The sequence below is a fragment of the Prionailurus viverrinus genome, chromosome A2, assembly GCF_022837055.1.
Source record: "Prionailurus viverrinus isolate Anna chromosome A2, UM_Priviv_1.0, whole genome shotgun sequence".
Lineage (NCBI taxonomy): Eukaryota > Metazoa > Chordata > Mammalia > Carnivora > Felidae > Prionailurus > Prionailurus viverrinus.
The window spans coordinates 77,512,325-77,536,555 of record NC_062562.1 but is presented as its reverse complement, the minus strand read 5'-3'; the positions used below and the strand labels follow the sequence as shown (position 1 = coordinate 77,536,555).

At 38.1% G+C, this 24,231-nt stretch overlaps 2 protein-coding genes across 3 annotated transcripts in view; both read left to right on the top strand.

The window, feature by feature from the left end:
• The first annotated feature begins 20 nt into the window (after window positions 1-20).
• Window positions 21-16,487, top strand: DUS4L (dihydrouridine synthase 4 like). The gene is made up of 7 exons (XM_047841907.1): window positions 21-226; window positions 5,024-5,160; window positions 9,616-9,737; window positions 12,885-13,002; window positions 14,055-14,177; window positions 14,930-15,156; window positions 15,951-16,487. The coding sequence occupies exons 2-7, from the start codon at window positions 5,045-5,047 to the stop codon at window positions 16,196-16,198; spliced, it is 954 nt and encodes a 317-aa protein (XP_047697863.1). The 5' UTR covers window positions 21-226; window positions 5,024-5,044; the 3' UTR covers window positions 16,199-16,487.
• Window positions 16,488-19,161: 2,674 nt separating this feature from the next.
• The window catches only part of LOC125156157 (B-cell receptor-associated protein 29), a 55,996-nt gene continuing 50,926 nt past the window's right edge, over window positions 19,162-24,231 (top strand). Inside the window, exons 1-3 of one of the 2 annotated variants that reach the window (XM_047841933.1) lie at window positions 19,162-19,272; window positions 19,720-19,828; window positions 23,398-23,498. In XM_047841933.1, the coding sequence (XP_047697889.1) occupies window positions 19,737-19,828; window positions 23,398-23,498 (193 nt within the window). In that variant the 5' untranslated portion in view covers window positions 19,162-19,272; window positions 19,720-19,736. Of the gene's footprint in view, window positions 19,273-19,451; window positions 19,522-19,719; window positions 19,829-23,397; window positions 23,499-24,231 lie in introns of those variants that run through there. The other variant, XM_047841942.1, reaches the window with a different exon arrangement.

Sequence of the window (24,231 nt, the reverse complement as noted above, 5' to 3'; positions counted from 1 at the left end):
GTCTGCGCCGCCCGCTCCGCCCGGCCCGCGCGGCTCTTGGCTGGCTTGGAGAATCAGCTAAGCGGCCGCAGCTGGACGAACACCGGCTTGGGAGCAGCGTGGGTCCCAGAGCTGGCGGGCACCCAAGGCCCGGCGCGCGAGGGAAGCCGAGGCCGCGGGGTTGGCGCCGCGCGCCTTCTCTCGTCGCACTCCTGGGGCTGGCATCGTTCCCCCGGTTGAAGAAAAGGTGGGCTCCGGAACCTTGCTGTAGCGTATGCAAGTATTTAACCTAACAACCGGGGCCTCTCGGTGGAGGCTGGACAGAAGAGCGGAGGTTTCTGGGAGTTTCTCTTGCACTCCACAAGCACAGCTGGGGGAGTTAGTAACTCCCAGCCTTATGTGTCACACGGCTTGGCGCGCTGTCCTGGGGTAAAGGCTGGAGGGAAAGCTTAGGAAGGAAGCTTGCCTGAAATGAGTAGTGAGGAGTTAGGAAGAGCCAAAGGTCGGTGAAGAAGGAAGACTGAACCAAGAAAAGACAGAATCCGTTTCTGCCCTCCCGTGAACTTAAGCTTTTTCTTCCTCTTCCTCTCCGTTTCAGCCACATGCTATGAGTGATACCAAACTTTTTCCTGTTGCAGACTGATGGATTTTCCAAATCTTAACTATCAGTATTGAAGTTAGATTAATTCCCGTTATCTTCTCTGCTAATATATCTGCAATATTCATTTAGATTTCTCCCAAGATGAATACTGATAATAGGCTAACCACACTTGTGCAAGAAGGTTATGCATTTCTACATAAAAAGACTAATATAACTTTCTCTGTACATAGGGAACCAGTTTTTCCTTATTCCAGAGCTACATGATTCTCTCGATTCTAACAGTATTTCAAAAAGGTGCTATAACAATACTTTGTGCATTTAATACTCATAACCACTCAGGTGAGCAAGCCTCTTAATATACTGCCTTATGTTTTCTCTTTGTCTCAGGTTTTTCCCTGATTTTTTCGTCTCAGTCACGGTCTGACTAGAATTGTTGGTTCTGAATGGAGGTCACATGAATTGTCAAGGGCGGGGTGCTCAGACTCACATTAAATTTCATTATCCATAATACACAAAATTTTTAAGTATTCTTTAATGTTGATGAATAAGTATTCTTTTTGAATTATGAGTTCTTTTTCTTTCCTTGGCTTTTACTTTGGAAGATTCTAGAAAAGTTACATAATACTCGTTCATTAAGGGAAGAGTTTTGAGTCCCACCTATACACACCTGCATGAGTTTACAAAGAAGACCCAATTCCTATCCTGTCCCAAAGGAGCTCATAAGTAAAGCAGAAACCCCTGTGAACAATTGTACCGGGTGCTTTGTAGTTTATGGATTTGTTTATTGAGCTAACTACACATTGAAATCACCTGGAGAGCTTTAAAAACCCACTTATACCTGCATCCTAAGCCCAGAGGTTCACATCTAATTGATCTGGGGTATGGTATGAGCATCCTGATTCTTAAAAGCTCCCCAGATAGGAGCATCTGGGTGGCTCACTTGGTTAAGCTTCTGACTTCAGGTCTGGTCATGACCTTACAGTTCATGAGTTCAAGCCCTACTCGGGCTCTGTGCTGACAGCTCAGTGCCTGGAGCCTGCTTCGGATTCTGTGTCTCTCCCTCTGCCCCTCCCCTGCTTGTGCCCTCTCTCTCTCTCTTTCTCAAAAATAAATAAACATTAAAGAAGTTTTTTAAAAACCTCCCCAGATTACTCTAATGTACAACCAAGGTTGAAAACTACTGGTTTATTCATTCAGCAAGTAGTGAAGGAGGTCTTTGTGCCATGTGCTAGAACTACCAAGTATGAGTGAGAATGAAATTGTTCTTGCTAAAGTCACTAATGACTTTAGCTCCTATTAGATGGTTTTTAGGCTTTACTTTTCTGTGATGTTTAAGATGCTTATCCCCACCCTCCTTAATACTCTCCCCTCTCTTCAGTTTTTGAATATCACTCTTCGGGTTTATTCTTGCCAGCTCCAGAATTCATCTCTCTGTCTCCTTTTGCATTATTCTTTTTCTCTTTTACTTAAATGTTGGTGCTTCTAAGGATTTCTTGCAAGATACGACACCCTCAAGTATTTTGTCTATGTTTTTAGTTTTAACTTATCACCTAAAGGTTTATGACCCTCAGTCTATATCCCTAGCTTTTTCCTGAGCTATATCTGTATAAAGTTTTGAGGCATCACCATCTGGAAATCCCATGAGCACCTCAAGTTCAGTGTGCCCAAATATGAACTCGTGTTTCCCTGCTAAAACCTATTCCTCCTTCTGGTTTTCTGTCTCATTAATTGGAAATGCCATCCATGTAGCCTCAAAAGCCAAATTGTACACATCATCCTAGAATTCTCTCATACTATGTAACATTCACTGTCCTGAAGTGATTTCCACCTCCTAACTATCTTGCCAGTTTATTTTTATTTCTAAATAGCTCCTGAGTGTGTTCTCTTTTCTTATTCCTAGAGTCCCAGGTCAGACATTCATTATGCATTTGGCCTGGCTTACTACGATAGCCTCCTTTCTCATATTTTGCCAAAAGCCCTACCCCATCCAGTGAAATCTTTCTAAATCAGAAACCATGTCATTTTCCTGTTAAAATGTTTCATTGACAAATAATACAAGGAGAGACGTACAGCCTGTAAAAAAATAATTGCTGTGTATGGAAGTATCTCATGCGCATATTAACATGTTGAGCACATACGAAAAATCACCCGTGGAGGTGGAAAAATGGTTTAGAAACAAGACCCTACAGTATAAAAAAATATTAATATAAGGGAATATAAGGCCCATGATTTTCTAAACCTCACTTCCTCTCTAGTCTGATGAAATAACATGACTACTAATGGTTCACTGAAAACATCAAGCATTTTCAAGCCTCTGTGGTTCTATGTGTGTTGCTCTCTATAACAGGACAATCCCCCATCTCCCACATATGTCAGCTCAAGTTTTCCCTCTGCCACTGTTGGTGACTCCCCTGCTTTCTCTAGACAATTATTCCCACAACAGTTAAATTGTGTCTAAGTGTATGTATCAGAACTGTTATTTTGTGTAAGTATGTCATACATTTTTAAGGACACAGGAAATGTATTTTCATTTATTTTCCCAGCACGTAGCAGGAGCTTAATATTTGTTAAATGAATCAATACATGTCCATGCCCTCAAAAACTGGAGAAGAAACTGACATGTTAATACTATGCTCTATAAAAGTAATTACAAGTGCTGGGGCCCCTGGGTGGCTCAGCTGGTTAAGGATCCAACTCTTGATTTTGGCTCAGGTCATGGTCTCACAGTTCACGAAATAAATCTCCAGGTCATACTCTGCACTGACAGCATAGTGCCTGCTTGAGATTCTCTCCATCTCACTCTGCCCCTCGCTCACGCTCTCTCTCTCTCTCTCTCTCTCTCTCTTTCAAAATAAATAAAAAGTAATTACAAGTGCCTATGATAACAGGAGACCCTAGGGTGCAGTGGGTAAGTAAGATCAACTCTATCTGGGATTCAGAGGAGATTATCAGAGTTATCAAGATGGGAGACTATAAGTACACAGACTGGGCAGTGAAGATACGCTCAAGATTTAATTGAAAGTACTACTTGGTTGACACACTTGTGGGAGATGAAGAAGCAAAGGATGATAAGCCCCAGGTTTCTGACTTGAATGAGCAGGGGTGGCATAACCTGGATATGAAATGCGAGAGAGAAGATGTTCATAAAAAGGAACTGCCTTTTTGTTGCTTATGTTTTACCTGTGTGTGGGGGCCTACATTGTTCTAATCATAATTTTTATTTTTAAAAAAGAGATAAGCTAGTAACTTTGTTAAGTCAGACTGAGCAGTGATCAGTAAAAGTAGTTTATTTTAACTATACATTCTACCTCAAGAAATTGAGGGGCACCTGGGTGGCTCAGTCGGTTGAGCATCTGACTTTGGTTCAGGTCATGATCTCGCAGTTTGTGGGTTCAAGCCCTGCATTGGACTCTGCTGACAGCTCAGAGCCTGGAGCCTGCTTCAGATTCAGTGTCTCCCTTGCTCTCTGCCCTTCCCCCCCACCTCCTGCTCTCTCTCTCTTTTTCTCTCTCACAAAAATAAATACACATTTAAAAAAACTGAAATTATTTAGATTATAAAAATACTTTCTGGATTAGCTATATTTTCTGGTTGAGCAATTAGACCTTCCTAAAGTTTGCCCATATCTGTTGCTAAGTAATTAAGGCCAGAAACTGAAATATGGAAAGCAGCCAACACTATATAATGATAGGATTTTAGATATAACAACTTTAGAAACACTTATGAACTACCTAATTTAATCACTTGTACCTCTTTGGGTATAAAAGTGATTTACTATGGAATTATCTGATTATAATTGAAATTTTGGCTAGATGATACCACATTTAATTTTTTTTTTAGTAAAGGTTGGTTTGCCTTCTGATTCAGAATAGGATTTGTGAATAAGAATAAACCTCAAACAGACCAGTAAATCTTTTGAAACACTACTTAAAGTTGTTCAGTTAATGCCATTTAGCTTTCCCGTATAAAACAAGGTATTTCAAAGTGCCAGGCATATACATATGAAATTATTCAAATTAAATTTTTTTCTGGTTTGTAATACCAAACAAAGCAACATGGGAAATTTAAAATGTTACACGAAAAACCATGGTATCCTAAGAAAAACCCTTGTATTTTTCCACATCTTGAGCATTTATTAATTTGAGCAGAAAATGTTACTTTAGTGTGTTAAGTATAGAACTTGAAATTGTTAGTGTTTGACACGAACGAGCATAATTTGTACTGAATATATAAACGTGATGATTTCATAGTGTACTAAAAACTGTCAGTGACTTACAGAGACAGGATTCTGTAGTATCCTATTTGATAGTGTGAAAAGAAGCTAAAAAGATTCCTGAGCCCACAAGCCTGACGAAAAATATATATTCTTGGCAATTGAAATTGTTAAAATGATGGGAATTCATCTAATGAAAGTAATTTTTCTCTATGCAAACTGTCTTTCAGATTTGAGACAAATCTATATTCATGAAGAGTGACTGCATACGAAACACAATATGTCAAGAAAGAAAAAGAGATCCAATAGAAATGTTTCATTCTGGGCAGCTGGTGAAAGTCTGTGCTCCAATGGTTCGGTATTCAAAGTAAGTATTATTAAATGGTTGAAGAACTAAGATTTGATTTCCTTCTTATGCTCTGATTTTTAAAGTTAAGACCACCCCACCACATTAGGATCATCAAACACCTAGCTTTGAAATCATGATCTAGGCTTGGGTGCTGATGTTATCGTTTACCTGTTATGTGTGGGGCCCCAAGTAAACAATTAACCCCTTCAAACCTCACTTTTTATATCTATAGATAAAGATAGTGCTTGTAACTCCCAGCTATAAACATATAGTGAATATTAGATAAAAGAATATTAAGTAAATATAAACATTCATACAGAGGTTTTTGTTTGAATATAAGACTTTATGTCTGAGACAAATCCCTGCAACTACATTGCTGGGGGTCATGGGGTAACTATATGTTTAGTTTTTTAAGAAACTGCCAAATTTTCCAGAGTGTCTATCCTGTTTCACACTTCCATCAACAGCGTATGAGGGATCTAGTTTTTCCTCATCCTCACCAACTTTTAATAATCCTCACCATACTTTTTATTTTAGCCATATGATAGGTGTGTAGTGATATCTCACTATGGTTTTAATATCCATTTCCCTTACAGGTAGTGATGTTGAAAATGTTTTCCTGTGTTGACTTACCATCTGTATATTGCTAAAGAAATGTTTCTTTATGTCTTTGGCCAATAGTCTAATAGGATTGTTTGCTTTTTTACTACTGAGTCAGTCTTTAAAATTTTTTTCAATTGTGGTAAATTCAACTTAAAATTTACCATTTTAAACATTTATAAGTTTACAATTCAGTGATATTAAATGCATACACATTGTCATAAAACTCTTCATTTAAAAAAACTGAAACTCTACATCCAGTAAACAATAGCTCTTTATTTCCCCCACCCGCCCCCCCCCCCCATCCCCTGGCAACCATCATTCTACTTTATCTCTCTTTGAATTTGACTACTCTAGGTACCTCATATAAGTGGAATCATACAATAGTTCTTTTTCTGAGACTGGCTTATCTCACTTAGCATAATATCCTAAAGGTTCATCCATGTTGGCATATATCAGAATTTCGTTCTTTTTTTAAGGATGAATGCAATTCCATTGTATGCATATACTACATTTTATATATGCATTGATGCATGCTTGGGTTGCTTCCATCTTTTGGCTATTGCAAATAATATTGCTGTGAACATGGATGTATAAATATGTCTTTCAGTTCTTTTGGGTATATGCCCAGAAGAGAGTGCTGGATCATATGACAATTCTATTTTCAGTTTTTTAAGGAACTGCTGTATTGTTTTTCATTTTTACATTCCCACCAGCAGTATATAAGAATTCTGATTCCTCAACATCCTCACCAATTCTTATATCGTTTATTTATTTTTACTGTAGCCATCCTAATGGATGTGAAGTATCCTACCGTAGTTTTATATTTCCCTAATGATGTTTAGCACTTTTTCATGTGATAATTGGCCATATATATATATATATATATATATATATATATATATATCTTCTTCGGAGAAATGTCTACTCAAGCCTTTTGTCCATTTTTATATCAGGTTTTTGTTGTTGAGTTTTTGTTTACTACTGAGGTTTGAGAGTTATCTGTATATTCTAGATACTGTTACTGTGTCAGATATGTGATTTGCAAATATTTTCTTCCAGTATGTAGCTTGTCTTTTCATCCTCTTAACAGAGTCTTTTGCAGAGCAAAAATTTTTTTTTTTAATTTTTTTTTTTTTCAACGTTTATTTATTTTTGGGACAGAGAGAGACAGAGCATGAACGGGGGAGGGGCAGAGAGAGAGGGAGACACAGAATCGGAAACAGGCTCCAGGCTCTGAGCCATCAGCCCAGAGCCTGACGCAGGGCTCGAACTCACGGACCGTGAGATCGTGACCAGGCTGAAGTCGGACGCTTAACCGACTGCGCCACCCAGGCGCCCCGCAAAATTTTTTTTTTAATAATTTAGTCTAATTTATCAGTTTTTCCTTTTGAAAATTGTGCTTTTGATGTCAAATGTAAGAAAACTTTGTGTAGCTCTTGATCCTAAAGATTTTCTCCTAGTTTTTTTCCCCAGAGTCTTTGTTTTTTTGTTTTACATTTAAGTCCATAATCGATTTTTACTTAATTTTTTATAAGTGTGAGGCTTAGGTTTAGGGTTGTTTTGTTGAGTTTTTTGGGGTATTTTTTGTTTTGTTTCTTTACCTGTGGATGTCTAATTGCTTCAGCAACATTTGGTGAAAGGCTTTCTTTCCAGTATTAAATTTTTTTTGCATCTTTGTCAAAAATCATTCGGGCAGGAGCATCTGGATGGCTCAGTCATTTGAGCCTCCTTCTCTTGATTTTGGCTCAGATCATCATCCCAGGGTTGTGAAATCAAGCCCCGTGTCCGCTTCCATGCTGAGCATGAGATAGAGCCTGCTTAGGATTCTCTCTCTCTCTCCTCTCTTGCTCTCTCAAATTTGAAAAAAAAAAAAAAAAGTCATGTGTTTTTTATCTGCATTCCCTATTCTATTCTATGATCTATGTGTCTGTTTCTCCACCAATACTACACAATCTTGATTACTGTAGCCATTTAATTAATAAAAGTTGGGTAGACTGATTCCTCCCATTTATATGTCTTCCTCAATATTGTTTTAGCTATTCTAGTTCCTTTGCCTTTCCAAATAAATTTCAATATGATCTTGTCTTTATCTACAAAATATCTTGCTGGAATTCCCGGAAGAATTTTTTTAAATTTTTTTTCTTGTTTATTTATTTTTGAGAGAAAGACCGAGCATGAGCAGGGGAGGGGCAGAGAGAGAGAGAGAGAGGGAGACACAGAATCCAAAGCAGGCTCCAGGCTCTGAGCTGTCAGCATAGAGCCCAATACGGGACTTGAACTCACAAACTGCGAAATTACGACCTGAGCCAAAGTCAGATGCTTAATCGAATGAGCCACCCAGGTGCCCCTGCCTTGTTCTTGATCAAGAGGATATTCTATTTTTCACCTTTAAGTATGCTAGCAGTAGGAGGTTTTGTGGATGCTCTTTATCAAGTTGAGAAAGTGCCTTTCTATTCCTGTTTTCCTGAAGGTTTTTTTTAATCATGAATATTATTTTGTCAAATGCTTTTTCTGCATTGATTGATATAATCATGTGATTTTTCTTTTAGCCTTTTAATGTGGTAGATTATATAGATTGATTCTCAATATTGAACCTTCTGTTTTAACTTTTTTTTTCCCCGACATCACTATAGCAGGAAAGGAATAAGAAAGCACTACCTCATTACTGTGGTATGAAAGTAGAAGTCCAGATTCCCTATTTGGTCTCCTTTGACACTCTGGGGACAAAGTGTCATTATTGCTGAGGTTGAGGGCTGGTGTCAGAGTTCCAGCTCACCGTGGAGAGGGGAGCTTGATAACTGCTCTGCTACGTTGAAAGGCATAGCCCCTTCACTAAGCATCCTTTGATACTACTTGAGACTGGGAAGGGAGAAAGTTAAAGTTACCTGCCAGAAAGTATTAAAGTCCAGCTCCCTACCTGGCCTTCTCTGACACACTATGGAAGGAGGGGTGTTGGAGCATCTTACTGCACAGCCTTGGAGAGGTAAAAGTCTAAGCTCTCCGCTCAACCTTTGCTTCTAGAGGTGGGGCCACGGCTTTCTCTCTGGTGTTTGGCTGGAGTAGAGCCATCATTCTCTAAAATTGTTCTGTCTTGCTAGGCTTCCCCATTTCCTAGTCCTTTGGTTAGAGAGAGCTGACTTTTGTGGGGCTCTTTTTGTCTGCACTCATTGGTATTTCCAGGTTGCCAGCTTCTTCAAGTCCAAATCTGGGATATTTGAGGCCAAAAGGAAACCCAGAGAACTTACCACTGTTTTTCCTCAGGTCCCATGGTTATTAGCCTGTCTGCTGTCTTCTCTCCACCTTTCGGAGTTTTCTAATATTTGTTTTATATATAATATACTGAGCAGTGTTAAACAAATTTCAACTGAGTAAATTTGAAGCTCTCACTGGCTTTATTAAGCAGTTCATGAATCAGACAGCATCCCGCTTAACAAGTAGGAGGTGCTCCGTGGAGTTGTACTAAATGGGAGGTTTTTACGGGAAGGAGGGTAGAACAAGAAGTTATTAGCAAAAGAAGAGAAAGGATTGGTTCAGGCCAATCTTTGGGGAAGGGAACAACAGCATTGTTTGTTTGTTTGTTTATCATAGAGATTACCTTACTATTGCTGATCAAGCAATTTCAGGTTAACTTTTAAAAGGTCACATTCCTGGGATAGGTTGAAACTGTAAGTTTTGGTTTGCTGTCATGGGGGGCAAATGACTCCAACTTCGGCTTTCTTTTTCACAGCAAGAATGGGGAAAAGTATATCTATTCTATCCTTTAAAGGCAGAACTTTCTTCTAATAAATATTTAATAATTAAATTAAATTTGGGCGTACATATGATTATGGTGTTTTCAAAATGCCTAATTATAGTCTTGTATGCTCACAGGTTGGCTTTTAGAACACTAGTAAGAAGATACAGTTGTGATCTGTGTTATACACCAATGATAGTTGCTGCTGATTTTGTCAAATCTATAAAAGCCAGAGACAGCGAATTTACTACAAACCAAGGTATGTGGGGGCGCCTGGGTGGTTCAGTCGGTTAAGCGTCCGACTTGAGCTCAGGTCACGATCTCGCGGTCCGTGAGTTTGAGCCCCGCGTCGGGCTCTGGGCTGATGGCTCAGAGCCTGGAGCCTGCTTCTGGTTCTGTGTCTCCCTCTCTCTCTGCCCCTCCCCCATTCATACTCTGTCTCTCTTTGTCTCAAAAATAAATAAAACGTTAAAAAAAAAAACATTTAAAAAAAAAAAAACAAGGTATGTGAAACCCAGAGTTTGCTGACTTTATAAGACTTAAAAAGTAAAAAATCTTGTCTAATCAGAAACAACACAATTCAGAGATTTTATTTTTAAATCTTTTAGTTTTTTAAGTATGTTTTTATTCAGTGTCTTGTAAACTATGGACAATATATCTAAGTGTGAGGTCAGCCTTCCTTAGGGCCCCATTCTCTCAGTTGAGCTATTAGGTTCCTATTTCACTGCCTCCAGTCTTGCCCCATTCCAAACCAACCTCCAAATAGCCCAAAGTGACCTTTGTAGAATGTAAATTTGATCACATCTCTATCCTGCTTAAAATCCTTCTTAGACCTCTCAGTGGCCTAAAGCAGTGGTTCTCAAAGGGTAATGGCCCACACCAGCAGCATCAGCATCATTTGGAAACTTGTTAGAAATAGAAATTTCCGGGGTACCTGGGTGGTTCAGTCTACTGAGCTTTCAGCTCTTGGTGTCAGCTCAGGTCTTGATCTCAGGGTCATGAGTTCAAGCTCCAGCATGGACCCTACTTAAAGAAAGAGAGAGAGAAGAAAAGAAAAAAGAAAAGAAAAGAAAAGGAAGGAAAGAAAGAAGAATAAAGAAAGAAAGAAAGAAAAGAAAAGCCCCAGGCCCACTGAATCAGAAATTCTGGGTATGTGGTCCAGCAATCTTTTTTAAAAAGCCCTCCAGGTGATCCTGAGTAAAGATTAACAACCAGTGGCCTAAAGAGTAAAATTCCAGTGCCTGTCAGGGTGTTTGGCTGGCCCTATTGGTAGAGTATGGACTCCTGATCTCAGGGTGGTGAGTATGAGCCCCAGGTTAGGTAGGTAGAGATTACTTTAAAAAAAAATCCTGACACCTGTGAATAATGTATAACGTTCCACATGATCCAGCCTCTGAATACACCTTTGCAGCTTTATGTTCCATTAGTTTCTCTCCACATCCCACCAACTTTATTCTTTAAAAATACTAACTTAAGTCCCTGAATATGCCCCATCCTCTCATACTTCTCTACCTAGAATAAATATCCTTTTCTCAGCCATGCCTGTCCCCCAGATCCAGAGCTGTCTGGCAAACGACACTACATGCTTCTTAATCCAGCTCTCAAAGTTTTTGGCCAAGCAGCTTGCCTGATCACCCTCCACTCTTGTCCTCTGTTAAATACAGACTTTGTGTTGTACTTAATCCTACTGTATTACAATTTCCTCTTTGTAGGCCTGTATCTCATCCACTAGACTATGGGCTCCATGAAGTCTGAAATTATCTCTCATTGATTTGTATCCTTAGCTTCTAGCCCTGTGTTGAAAATATATTAGACCAATAAACAATTATTAAATTGAAATTCTATAACTCTGAGTTATAAAAAGAAAAATATCCTATATCCTCAGGGAAAAGCAAATTCTCCTATCTTGTAATAGTCCTGTAAATCAGTGAATTGCCATAGAAATTCCAAATCAGTGGGCGGCGCCTGCGTGGATCAGTCAGTTAGGTCCCCACTCATGCTCTGTCTCTCTCTGTATCTCAAAAATAAATGTTAAAAAAAAAAAAAAATCCAAATCAGTGGAACAAGGGTGACACTCAGAAATCTGCATTTTGTCAAACACTCAGTGAATCTCATATAGGTAGTCCTCAAAAGAACTTTAGAAAAATTAAAATACATTTATGCAGAGTTTATAACACTAACCCAAAAAAAGATGATAAAAATATGTCCTGTAAAACCTAGGAAAAGATCTAACACATTTGCTATATTAAAACGTAAACTTTTATACGTAAGAAAGGAGCATGCACGTACTCAGACAAACCAAAACCTGGGGAAGATATTTATAATTTTTACAATAGATACTCATAATTTTAGAGCTGATTTCTTTTGTTTTATAAAAGAATAATTGAAAAATGAGGAACAAAAGGGGCACCTTGGTGGCTCAGTCAGTTCAGTTAAGCATCCAACTTCAGCTCAGGTCATGATCTCATGGTTTGTGAGTTCGAGCCCTGCATTGGACTTGTGCTGACAGCTCAGAGCCTGGAGCATCCTTTGGATTCTGTGTCTCCCTCTCTCTGTGCCCCTCCCCCACTCATGATGTCTCTCTCTCATAAATAAATAAACCAAAAAAAAAAAAAATTTTTAAAGAAAATGAGGAACAATGAAAAGAAAAATTATGCGTAGAAAAATAGACAAAGACTATGTAGAAAGAGCCTACAAATAAAAATACACACTGTTGTTTATACAATGTAGACTATGTTTGTAAGGAAACAAGAACTTTCATCCATAGCATTGTGCATCTATATTGTTAAACTCTTTTGAAAGAAAACTTTGTAATGTCTATCAAAATATTAGATGCCTATCCAGCAGTTACATTCATGGGAATTTACCTGATGAATATACTCAGAGTAGCATGTATGTAATAGGTTCTCATCATAGCATTGTTTGCAAAAGCCACAAATGAAAAACAATATAGAAGAACACTGTATGGTTCATCCATACAGAAGAATATGCTACTAAAAAGAAAATAGGTCTAAGTACAGCTCCCAGACACATTAGGGGATTAAAAAAAAGTAGGCATAGAAATGTGTATAGCATGTTCACGTTTGTTTAAATTTTACAGGTATAAGTAAAATTGTTCTGGAATACAATTAACTAATTCCCACCTTTGGAAATGGGATGTTTGTCAAGAGTGTTATAGTTTTCATTTTATCAAATTTTATACTGTTTGAATTTGTACTAAATGTAAATTACTTTTAATTTAAAATGTTTAAAATTAGTTTAATGCTATCTTGTTTCAACAAATGCTTTTTAGGCTAAATGTAGTTACGTTATTCCGTACAAACATGAAGAGTTTGGTGGTGTGTGTGTGTGTGCGTGCGCGTGCACATTTCTGTGAATTTTGATGTTGAGCTATTTGTTTTATCAGGTGATTGCCCATTGATTGTTCAGTTTGCTGCTAATGATGCAAGACTTTTATCTGATGCTGCTCGTATAGTCTGCCCTTACGCGAATGGAATAGACATTAACTGTGGTTGCCCTCAGAGGTAAAGCTCAAAGAAGTTGGAAGAATTTTCAAAAAAAATTAGAAAAAAACTATGTGAACATGGTAAACTATGTCTCCAATTTTCCAAGAATTAGAAAGTAAAGAAAATAGAGTTAAAGCACTTGAGCTCCAAATAAGAAGAAAAAATAAAGGAAGATAATTTAGGAACATATATATGCAAAGGTATTTTCTGATGCCTTAAACAATATATAGACCTTTGATAAGTTTTGTGTCACCTCACACTAGAATTTTTTCTATGTGTAGGTCTGCCTCGAACATCATCCATAAGTAGTTATATAAGACTTGAACATTTATGGTCCTCCCTAACATGAATTTTTACTGCCATGTCAAACAAGAAACTATGATTCTATGATTTGAGAGATGGCCACTTGTTTTCTCCTAATTAATTTGCTCTATAAGAATACCTTCTTATAATTACCTTTCCTTTCTATACCATAGTTATTTGGTTGAGTCTAACTGGGTATTGATGCAATGCTTAATTTGACAACAATATCCCTGTGTTCTTGGCACTGTATTAGACTATCTGTCAATAATTCAAAATATGTCCAAAGAATAAAATCAAGGTTTTAGGTACATCATAATCCAAACCAGATTAGACATATTTGTATACTCATTAGGAGAGTTAAATAAGCTGTTTAGTGGTACTGGAATGCTGTCAGCCAAAAATATCTTTCTATTATTAAGATTAATAAAATGTCTTGTTATGTATAATAAACATCAAATTTGGAATTTTAAAAATCTGAAGTAATTGCAATTAATTACAAATACCTAAGTCTGTTTTGGTTGAATGAATTTTAATTTAATTTTCTCACTTGCCAATGAAAACCATTTTTCCTAAGTACTTTTTGATCTGGGAACATGCTTTCCTTATCTCATATTGATCCACTTTAAAATGTTGGATCTATGAATTATAAAAATCTGATTCCATTCCAGGTTGCTAAGGTAGATAAATAGATGCATTTACAGTGCTTTTAGAATTCTGTCTTCTCTTCCAGCTATTTACAGTTCATTTGATATGTCTGCTTTATAAAGGTGGGCAATGGCAGAAGGTTATGGAGCTTGCTTAATAAACAAGCCAGAGGTTGTTCGAGATATGGTGAAACAAGTGAGAAATCAAGTGGAAAATCCCAGATTTTCAGTATCTATTAAAATAAGGTAAAGACAATATTTCAAACTATTAACAAGATAGTCCATTACTTAGAAAAGAAAAATATATTCCTTTTGTCTAAGAGTATAGGGGTATCCATCCTTAATAAATTGGTAGTTTATGTATGGAAGTGTTGAAACAGGACATTTAGTAAATGAATGTGTACCATAATTTTTATTTATAAAGAGAACAACTTCCTTTTTGTATTTTTTAATAGAAAATAAAACTTCCCTTTATTATTAAAAACTTTCCCTTTCACATACTGCTTAATTAATAATGCTAAGAAACATTCCTGGTACCAAGAATAGAAAAAACAGTAATAATATTTGCACGAAAATTTCACAATGAAAAGACAATAAGGCAGGAATCAGTCTTTTGGTGAAAAGTTAACATTTCATAATAATGTATTCTATTCTCCCACTTGTGGTTTGGAGCATACACAGCAGATATTAGGGTACCATCTTCCAATTCCTCCATGACAGTCTTGGATGACCTTTTCAGTTATCAAAGCTAAAAGGGGGAAGGAGTAGGTAAGGTAAAATTTATTTGTCATCCTATTGTTGCCAATAGTGAAATAGCTAAATTTGAGGTCTAAAGTGGGAACTGATCTCTGAACAAAGCCTTTCTAATAGTAGCAGGTAGTGATAATATAACAAAGCTAACTAAATAATGTATCAGATGAAATCTTTTATCTAGCGTATTAGTTTTAGCATTAAGATTTGTGTGCTGTGAATAGACTGATTTAATTTTGAAATTATAGGATCCATGATGACCTTACAAGAACTGTAGATCTTTGTCGAAAGGCTGAGGCAACAGGAGTTTCTTGGATTACAGTCCATGGAAGAACTGTTGAAGAAAGACATCAGCCAGTTCACTATGAGGCCATTAAAATAATTAAGGAAAATATGTCTATACCTGTAATTGCTAATGGAGATATCAGAAGCTTAAAAGAAGCAGAAAATGTGTGGCATATTACTGGGACAGATGGTAAGAAATAAGTACCTGAGCTTTTTGTCTTTTAATTACCAAAAAAAAAAAAAAAAGTAGGCGTAGGAGAGTAACGTTAATGTGAGTTTTCATTATTTGTCTTTAAAATGGAGCCGTAATAGCAGAATCTCACAGCAGAAGCATGCTGGGCCCATAAAATGGAGCCATATTTTCCTGTTGTACTGATTTAAGCTAAATCATTTATTAACTCTTCTACTTAGAAACAGTAGGTTGTTTTAACTGGGGTAAATTAAGTCAGTTACTTTTCTGCCACCATCGTATCCAATGAGTGACCAGTTAAGGCTATCTGGAAGATAGCCTATTAATAAAATAGAACATCTGGAATCGAAATGAGAATTAGTGAACACCAAGTTGTTATAGGAGCCAAAGGCACATACAACGACATAGTTTTATTACCCCCTTAAATTATTGGCATACCAAGGCCTGTGATAACTATTGCTAAATGGGAGAATGCAGATAAACCTAACTCTAAGCATACCCAATTTATGACAATCCGGATTAACCACCCCCCCCCCAAAAAAAACCCTAGAGACTAATCGTTTAATATAAAAGTCTTAAAAAAGATTTTTTTTATTTCTTACAAGCACGTTCAAACGTTCTTGACTTACAAACATATAAAATTGTTTTATAATTTAATTAGACTAATATACGGGTATTGAGAAACCTTGTAATAATACTTTATTTTTCAGTATTCTCAGTTTGTTTCATTAGGTTTGACCTCATAACCATGAGTTCTTCATGTGTGGACAAATGTGATGTGCTTTAATTCATAGGTGTGATGGTTGCAAGAGGACTCTTAGCAAACCCCGCCATGTTTGCTGGATATGAAGAAACCCCACTGAAATGCATCTGGGACTGGGTTGACATTGCTCTTGAACTTGGAACTCCTTATATGTGTTTCCATCAACATTTAATGTACATGATGGAAAAGATAACCTCAAGGCAGGAAAAAAGAGTATTTAACGCTTTGTCAAGCACATCAGCAGTCTTAGATTACCTTACAGACCATTATGGGATTTGATTGGACTTCCTAAATTGAAATAATTTGTATATATTAAAATAATATATACTAAGTCAGTCTTAGACCCCATCCTATGAGAGTGTGATTCGATAGATCTATAGGGTGGAACCAAAACTTAATTTTAAAGAAGACCCCAGGTTCAGACATCCTAGTCACCCTTTCAACCACTGACAAATAATTGCTCTGAATCCTATCATGAATTAAAAAAAAAACTCAGAATTTTTTTTCCTACAGGAATTGTGTTTTTAACATTTTTAAATAAATAAAACTTTTTATTTTAATACTAAAAGTATGACTCCTATAGTGTCTATAAATTAACATGAAGTATATTTTAGTGGAAATAATAAGTGCAAAGAAGTGACAGAACAAATACCAACTTCTATATAAAATGAAAAGAAGTAATAAATTCAGCATAGAATTACTTTCAAATTGGAGGGGCATCTGGGTGGCTCAGTCGATCAAGCGTCCAGCTTCGGCTCAGGTCATGATCTCACAGCTCTTGAGTTTGAGCCCTGCGTAGGGCTCTGTGTTGACAGCTCAGAGCCTGGAGCCTGCTTGGGATTCTGTGTCTCTCTCTCTCTGTCCTTCCTCACTCATGCTCTCTCTCTTTCTCAATAAATAAATATGAAAAAACAATTCAAATTGGAAAATCAAACTGGAACTTCCTAATTCATGAATGACACACTGGTATTGTTTTTAAATTGTGTAATTGAGTTTAATTACATGTGATGTTTTCTATAATTTAAAACTAAGATCCATGAAACTCTTTAAATGACATTAACTTTGTTACATTTCAAGTCTTCTAGATCCTTAGAAGATAGAGAGCTTGGTAAATACACCTGCACTTAACATGATAAAATTAGTTTTAGTCCCCCACATCTTATGTATAAAAAATTTGGTAACCAATCTGGAAATGATTATATATTTGAAATATTTCTTAGAGAATTTAAAAGTTTTTTTAAGTTTATTTGAGAGCATGTGTATGCACACCCATGGGGGAGGACAGAGAGAAGGAGGGAGAAAATCCCAAGCAGGCTCCTTGCTCTCAGCACAGAGCCCCACACGGGACTCAGTCTCACCAACCCTGACACCAAGACCTGAGCTGAAATCAAGAGTCAACTCTTAACCAACTGAGCCAACCAGATGCCCCAAGAATTTAATTTTTAGTTTAAAAACCTAATTTTCATACAGTTTGGGGGGGGGTACTTATTTCTTTATGATGTTATTTTTATACCCCCAGCAGATGATAATAATTTTTATTTTTTTTGTAATAATTTAAAATTTTTTAATGTTTATTTATTGGGGACTGGGGGGGGCAGAGAGAGGGAGACACAGAATCCAAAGTAGGTTCCAGGCTCTGTCAGCACAGAGCCCATACCCGGCTGGAACCCACTAACTGGGAGATTATGACCTGAGCCGACGTTTTAGGATTAACCAACTGAGCCACCCAGGCACCCCTGTAATAGTTTTAATTTTTAAGTTCCATTGTGTGGTAGTGTTACTAATAGAATTTTGTTATTGGTGAATGTGCTACTGTAAGAATTAAGTATCTCAGGTTAAAATAAAATAGTTCCATAATTCAGATATTGGTCTATACAAAAACATGAAAATTTGGTAACTGTGTCTATCTAAGACTGCTTAGTTCAAGACTTTGAGAATATTAAATGAATCCATTTTAAAATAAGCACTGTGTTGCCATATTTTGGGGGGCACATTCTATGCTTTCCTTTTTTCAGTTAACATCTTTTTTAAGATAATTGCCTTTTTTATTTGATGTAAGTAGCATATAAGGAAATAGGGAGCTATAGTCTAAGTTAATAATTTTTATGTTTACAAATTAAAGTTAGTTATACTAGTGGTGTGAGCACAGGAGCATAGAATAAGGTGCACAGGCTTTCAAAGGAACCAGTGTGGAAGAGCATCGAGTTCTAAACACGATTGATGTAAAAAAACAAAACAAAACCCTTCCCTATAGTTAATTTACTGTTCAGGCTTTTTCTTTTCCGTGTGATCAGGTATATTTGTGATAAGAAAAAGCACCCACTTAAATGTATTTTTAGGGGCGCCTGGGTGGCCCAGTCGTTGGCTTCCAAGGACTCTCACCAAGGTGTGGGCAGTGTGGAGCCTGCTTGAGATTCTCTCTTTGCCCCTCCTCCACTAGTGTGTGCAGCCCTCCCTCAAAATAAATAAACATTTAAAAATTTTAAAAAGTGTATTTTTATATTCTGTAATTATCTATTTACATCATTTAATAGTCCCAAAATAATTCTGTCCGGAAGGATACTACTGTCAATTCCTGATGTCAATAATGAAAACGGTTAATAACTGTTATTCACGGAATTTGGAAACCTGGAAAATAGTAACTGAAGGAATGCACCCACACACTATCAGTCCCAAATATCTCCCTAGAGTCTCTTCCCAGCCTATGGACAAGAGCAGGAAAATATGTTTCGAAGCTGCATTTTCTTCCACGTTCTCAGAAAAAAATACTGCACAACCACCCAATCCTGGCCCTCCCATTTAACTAGAGCTTAATTCCGGACAATAAAACTGTTTCTACCCCAAAAGAGACAGAACAGGAAAGGAATGCCTTTCAAACACGTTCACTGAATTGCATCACTCCGTCAAACCCTGCCGCCCCGGAGCCATTCCTTCGTGGACCCCACGAAGCCCTTTAAGAAAACGTCGATTAACCTTAACCGCAACCCCTCCCAACCAAACCACACTTTATTAGAAATTTAAGGTCGGCTCTCAAGAAGTTGACTCGGGAACCCCAAGCATGCGCCCGAAAAGTGTGAGTCACCCTCCAACTCCATCATCAATTACAAAACAATTATTGCTAATCGTCGTCCTCGCGCCGCCGGCGACGCCGGGGGGTGCGGGCCCCCAGGTTCGGGGCTGGGGGGCTGGGCTCCGGAGCCGGCCGAGCGGGGGCGGGGGCAGACGAGGAGGGGGTGGGGCGCTCTCCCCGGCCCCGCTCCCCTCCCCCCCAACCTCCGCCCCGCCGCGGCGTCTGACGTCCCGCGCGTCGGTGGCGCGGAGCAGCGCGGGGAGCCAGGCGGGCCGCAGGCGGGGTAAGGCCGGACGGGCTCCCGGGGGGCCGCGGTCCCCGCGGCGGGGAGGAGCGCCAGGCCGCGCGGGGTCGCGCAGCTCCCTCCGCGGTTGGACCACGGGAGCAGGCCGTGCCCGCGGCGCGTTCGCGGAGAAGGAGGGCGCCTAGGCGCGGGCGTTAGTGGAGGGTGGCGTTAGGCTTCTGTCTCTGCGAGGGTGGCGGGCCAGCACGTCCTCTGTGCCGTGCAGGCCGGTTCCGCACAGCTCGCAGGGGAAGTGGAGACGCGGACCTCTGGGCCCACCCTTGACCCCTGCCCTGCCCCTCCCACTGGGGGGTTAAGGCCAGGTGCCACGGGTTAGAGGAGGGACCGGCCCCGTCTGACCCCCTGGACGAAAACATTACGCCCCAGGGCTTTAATCAAGTTTTTCTCTAAAAGGCAGTAAAGTAAAATAAGTGTTTCTCTATTTAGGTGTGAAGAGGAAAAAAATGACACTCCAGTGGGTGGCAGTTGCAACCTTTCTTTATGCTGAAATAGGACTTATTTTAATCTTCTGTCTTCCTTTTATTCCTCCTCAGAGGTAGGAAACCTGCAAATTGTTGCGATAAGTTACAATAAGTACAATAAGCATATGATTAGCTACTTGAGACTGTTACGAGTGATATGAGAAAAGTTTCCTAAGGATTACAAAGTTTTGAACGCTGATTATATTCAAGGTGCTCTTTAAACTCACAAATTTTAGGTAATATCTAATGATGTTAAAATATCACGTTATACAAATATTATTATGTGTACAAACGAATTAACTTTGTCTCCCCTTGCTTCTAAAAGGAAAAGGGCCCAGTCCTCTTGACTCTCTTGGTTACAGATATAATATAGCAGTGGTTGTGCTTTTAATACCTGTCATCAGACTTAACCTGACTTGGAACAATGAACTCAAAAAAGGGAAGTGGATAAATGTTTACAGCACCAAATGGGTGCAGAAATGTTTCATTCGGGCAGTGGAACGAACAACAATGTAGAGACTTATGCCAGTAAATGATTCTTCGTTTTCGCCTTATGCAACCCCAAAATAGTTTCATTAATGTTTTACTGCTTTTTTCCGTACACAGAATATATATTTAAAGTGCTGAATATGGAACGTACCATAACCATACATACATTAGCCTTAATTCGTTAGTAAGGAACTTTGAAAGGTCTGTAAGTAGAGTAAAAGTATTTCAGTTGAAGCATTGGCTGACTTTTCCCCTGCAGTCATCCTCCTATTTATTGGGGGGAGGGGGGGAGGTTGGAAAGTTGACACACAATGTTACATTAGTTTCAGGTGTACAGAGTAGTGATTTGACTTCTCTATGACTATGCTGTGCTCACAAGTGTAGCTACCATATGCGTTCAGTTTTAGATCCAGAAAGTTGATTAGTATAGATGGTGAAATACACTTGTAATAAAAATGTTGCAACACCTTTGTTCATGCTCCTGGCATAAAAGAAAATCTTTCATAAATGAGATCCTAGAGAGAAGTTTAGTGAGAACCCATGACTGGAAGAGACTTAACGTAAGTTTTTACTTTGGCTCAGGGTCCAGGTAGTCTTTACAACTCTTAACTTGCTTCTTACCTACCTAGATTTCTACTCATGTTCTTGCCTATGAGCTATGCCATCACTTTTTTCTTCCTTACTAAAGAAAAAAAATTGAATCACGCTGTAGGAAGGAGCATTAGAGATCATTTTATCCAACCCAAATATTCCTATATAGGGAAAGTAGTCTAAGGTCATCTAGCTGATCTGTGGCTGACTCTAGACAAGATTCTGGCTTTCAGCCTAGTGCTTGTTCTACTCTACTGCTTATCCTGTTGGTTTGAAATCTCTATGACACCCTGTTAGCCTTTTGGTGGTAGGTCCAACAAGAGAGTCCTGTATTCAAAAGAAAGAAAGATGTTATTTATAAATAAGGCTTAAGCATTTCCAAAAATATGTATATTTTTTTTGTCCATTAATGTTTTTTCCATGAAAATGATCCATAGTGGGGCGCCTGGGTGGCTCAGTCAGTTAAGAGTCCGACTTCAGTTCAGGTCATGATCTCAGGGTTTGTGAGTTCCAGCCGCGAGTCAGGCTCTGTGCTGACAGCTCAGAGCCTGAAGCCTGCTTTGGATTCTGTGTCTCATTCTCTCTCTGCACCTTCCCCACTTCCCCCCCACTTGTGCTCTCTCAAAAATAAATAAATGTAAAAAAAAAAATCCATAGAATATGAATATTTTTCTTCCTGCCAAATATAATTTTTTTCCTGTCTTTTTCAAGTAGCTCTTGGATAGATGTGTATGTAAGTACACAGATTATATACTCATGTACAAATATACATAAGAAAATATATGTGTACACAACTCATTTACAATATACACACAGTCCTTACTGTGTGTATCCACATCTTTTATGCATGTATCACCATAGTTGTCAAAGAGAAGGATTCAATTTTATTTAATTTAGGCTATCATTTTCTCACTGAACCCACTGGTTAAAAACAAATGCTTAGAAGTCAGACTGCCTGAGTGTATATTTCAGCTCTGCATGTTACTGTATGACCCTATGCAAATTATTTACCATCTCTGGCCAGTTTCTCCATCTGTCAAATAGAGGTAATACTGGTATCCACCTCATATAGTGGTTGTGGTGATAAAATGAGCTAAAATACATACAAGTGCTCAGAACCATAGTATAGTAAGGACTCAAAATATAATACCTATTATCAGTTTTCCTTGAAGTGAGTCTCAGTAGAAACTGCTAGTTGCTTCCTGTAGGAGTTCTATTTTGTGTTCCTTTCTATACTGGCCCCTAAAATGTGAATTTACAGTGGGTCTTAGATGAAGGTATTGCCACTTAGGTTCTTTTTCTAAAAATATAAAATTTTTTGTAATGAAAAATTTGAATAGCGTCTCTGGCATTGGAAGCATAGAGACAGAAGGACCTCCTTCACCTATGTCAGTCTCCCTCTCCTTGCAACTTCGAGTTACTACTTAGGGTTGTTCTCGAAAGTTATTAGCCAATAATTTGTCATAATCTTGAAGTAAAACTTTTTTTTAGGTTGTTAGTGTTTGAACCTTATTTAGGTGCTTATTACTTTCATATGTCTCCTTTGGACTTCATTCATCTGTTATTCATTTAAAATGCCCTTGTACAGGGACACCTGGGGGGCTCAGTCAGCTAAGCATCTGACTCTTGGTTTCAGGAGTTCGAGCCCCACGTCAGGCTCTGTGCTGACAGTATGGAATCTGTTAGGGATTCTCTCTCTCTTTCCCTCTCTTTCTGTGCCCCTCCCCTGCTCGAGCTCCCTCCCTGCCTCTCAAAATGAATAAACTTTAAAAAATAAAATAAATAAAATAAAATGCCCTGTACAAAGTTTGTTACCTTCCCAATTGTGTGGTGGATTGGTTTCATCTTTGTCATTTATAATCCATATTTTCTTACCTCTGTGTCTTTGTGCCATTCAGTCCATCTAGACTTTTTTCCCACCATTTTGTTTCCCATGTTCACATCTTGATCTGAGTGGTAATCATGAGTATATACATATGTAAAACTTCATTAATCTATTAATCTATTTCAACTTCTTTGCACTTTATGTATGTAACATCTCAATGACATTTTTAATTCCCTTGTAAAAATAGAGAATTCTTTTACTTGGAGTAGATGTTAAAGTATATTATGTAAAAATAAATAATGCAGAGTTGGACCCCTTCCTCCTGAAATTCTGCTGATTATTAGACCAATAGGCCTTTGTTATTTCTGAGTTATTATCCTGATTAGCGAAAAGATACAAAGTGATAACTTCTATCAGCAATATAGCATATTACTATAAGAATTCCTTTTTAAGGTTTTGATCATGTATCTTTACTTTAAAAGCTAGCTATTTTCGCTTCAGAAGATTTAAGCCACCAGACAGAAGATAATGTCAGATTATCATTAAACTTGAGTTGTTTCACGAGACACTTATGTCATATGAGAGAATTGGTAAATCTCTGATATGACATGAAAAATTAAATTTCTGTAATTCTTTTCACTCACTATACAGTTACCAAAATGTTAATTGAATATTTGCAAAACATTTCAGAATCTTTTGATTTTTTTTTATACCTAATGTAATTGTATTACTTTACAGATGGCAGAAAATTTTTTCATTTAATGTCTGGGGTAAAATTGCAACTTTCTGGAACAAGGCTTTCCTTACTATTATAGTCCTATTGATTGTTCTATTTCTAGGTAAGTATTGAATTCCTCTTTTGACTAAGCTTAACTCTAAGGGTTTTTTTAGTTAATGAATTCACTGGGTTTTTAATTAACTAAGTTAATGTTGCTATTGATACATAGTGGGTTGTACAGGGGCCATCCTGGGTTAACTGCCATATATGTCACTGTTTTATGAAGAAATGTTTCCCATGTTCCATACCACCAACCTCTGAAATGAATTCCTTCTTATAAAATGAGGAACAGCTGGTGTGAGAAGGTATGAGTAGATGACTGTATCAGGATGTGAATGGGTTCATGCATTATTTCAAAATGTCAGCATTTGTTCCATGGTATGCTATTGTTATCAAGAAAATCTCCAGTCAGGGGCTCCTGGGTGGCTCAGTTGGTTGAGCGTCCAACTTCAGCTCAGGTCATGATCTCATAGTCTGTGAGTTCAAGCCCTGCGTCGGGCTCTGTGCTGACAGCTTGGAGCCTGGAGCCTGCTTCGGATTCTTTGTCTCTCTCTCTCTGCCCCTTCCCCACTCGTGCTCTGTCTCTGTCTCTCAAATATAAATAAACGTTAAAAAAAAAAAAAAAAAAAAAGAAAATCTCCAGCCACATAAGAAGTAACATTAAACAAGTAAAGGACAGGGCCGCATGGGTGGCTCAGTCGGCTTAGTGTCTGATTTCAGCTCAGGTCATGATCTCACAGTTCCTGAGTTCAAGCCCTGCATCAACCTCTCGGCTCTCAGCACAGAGCCTGCTT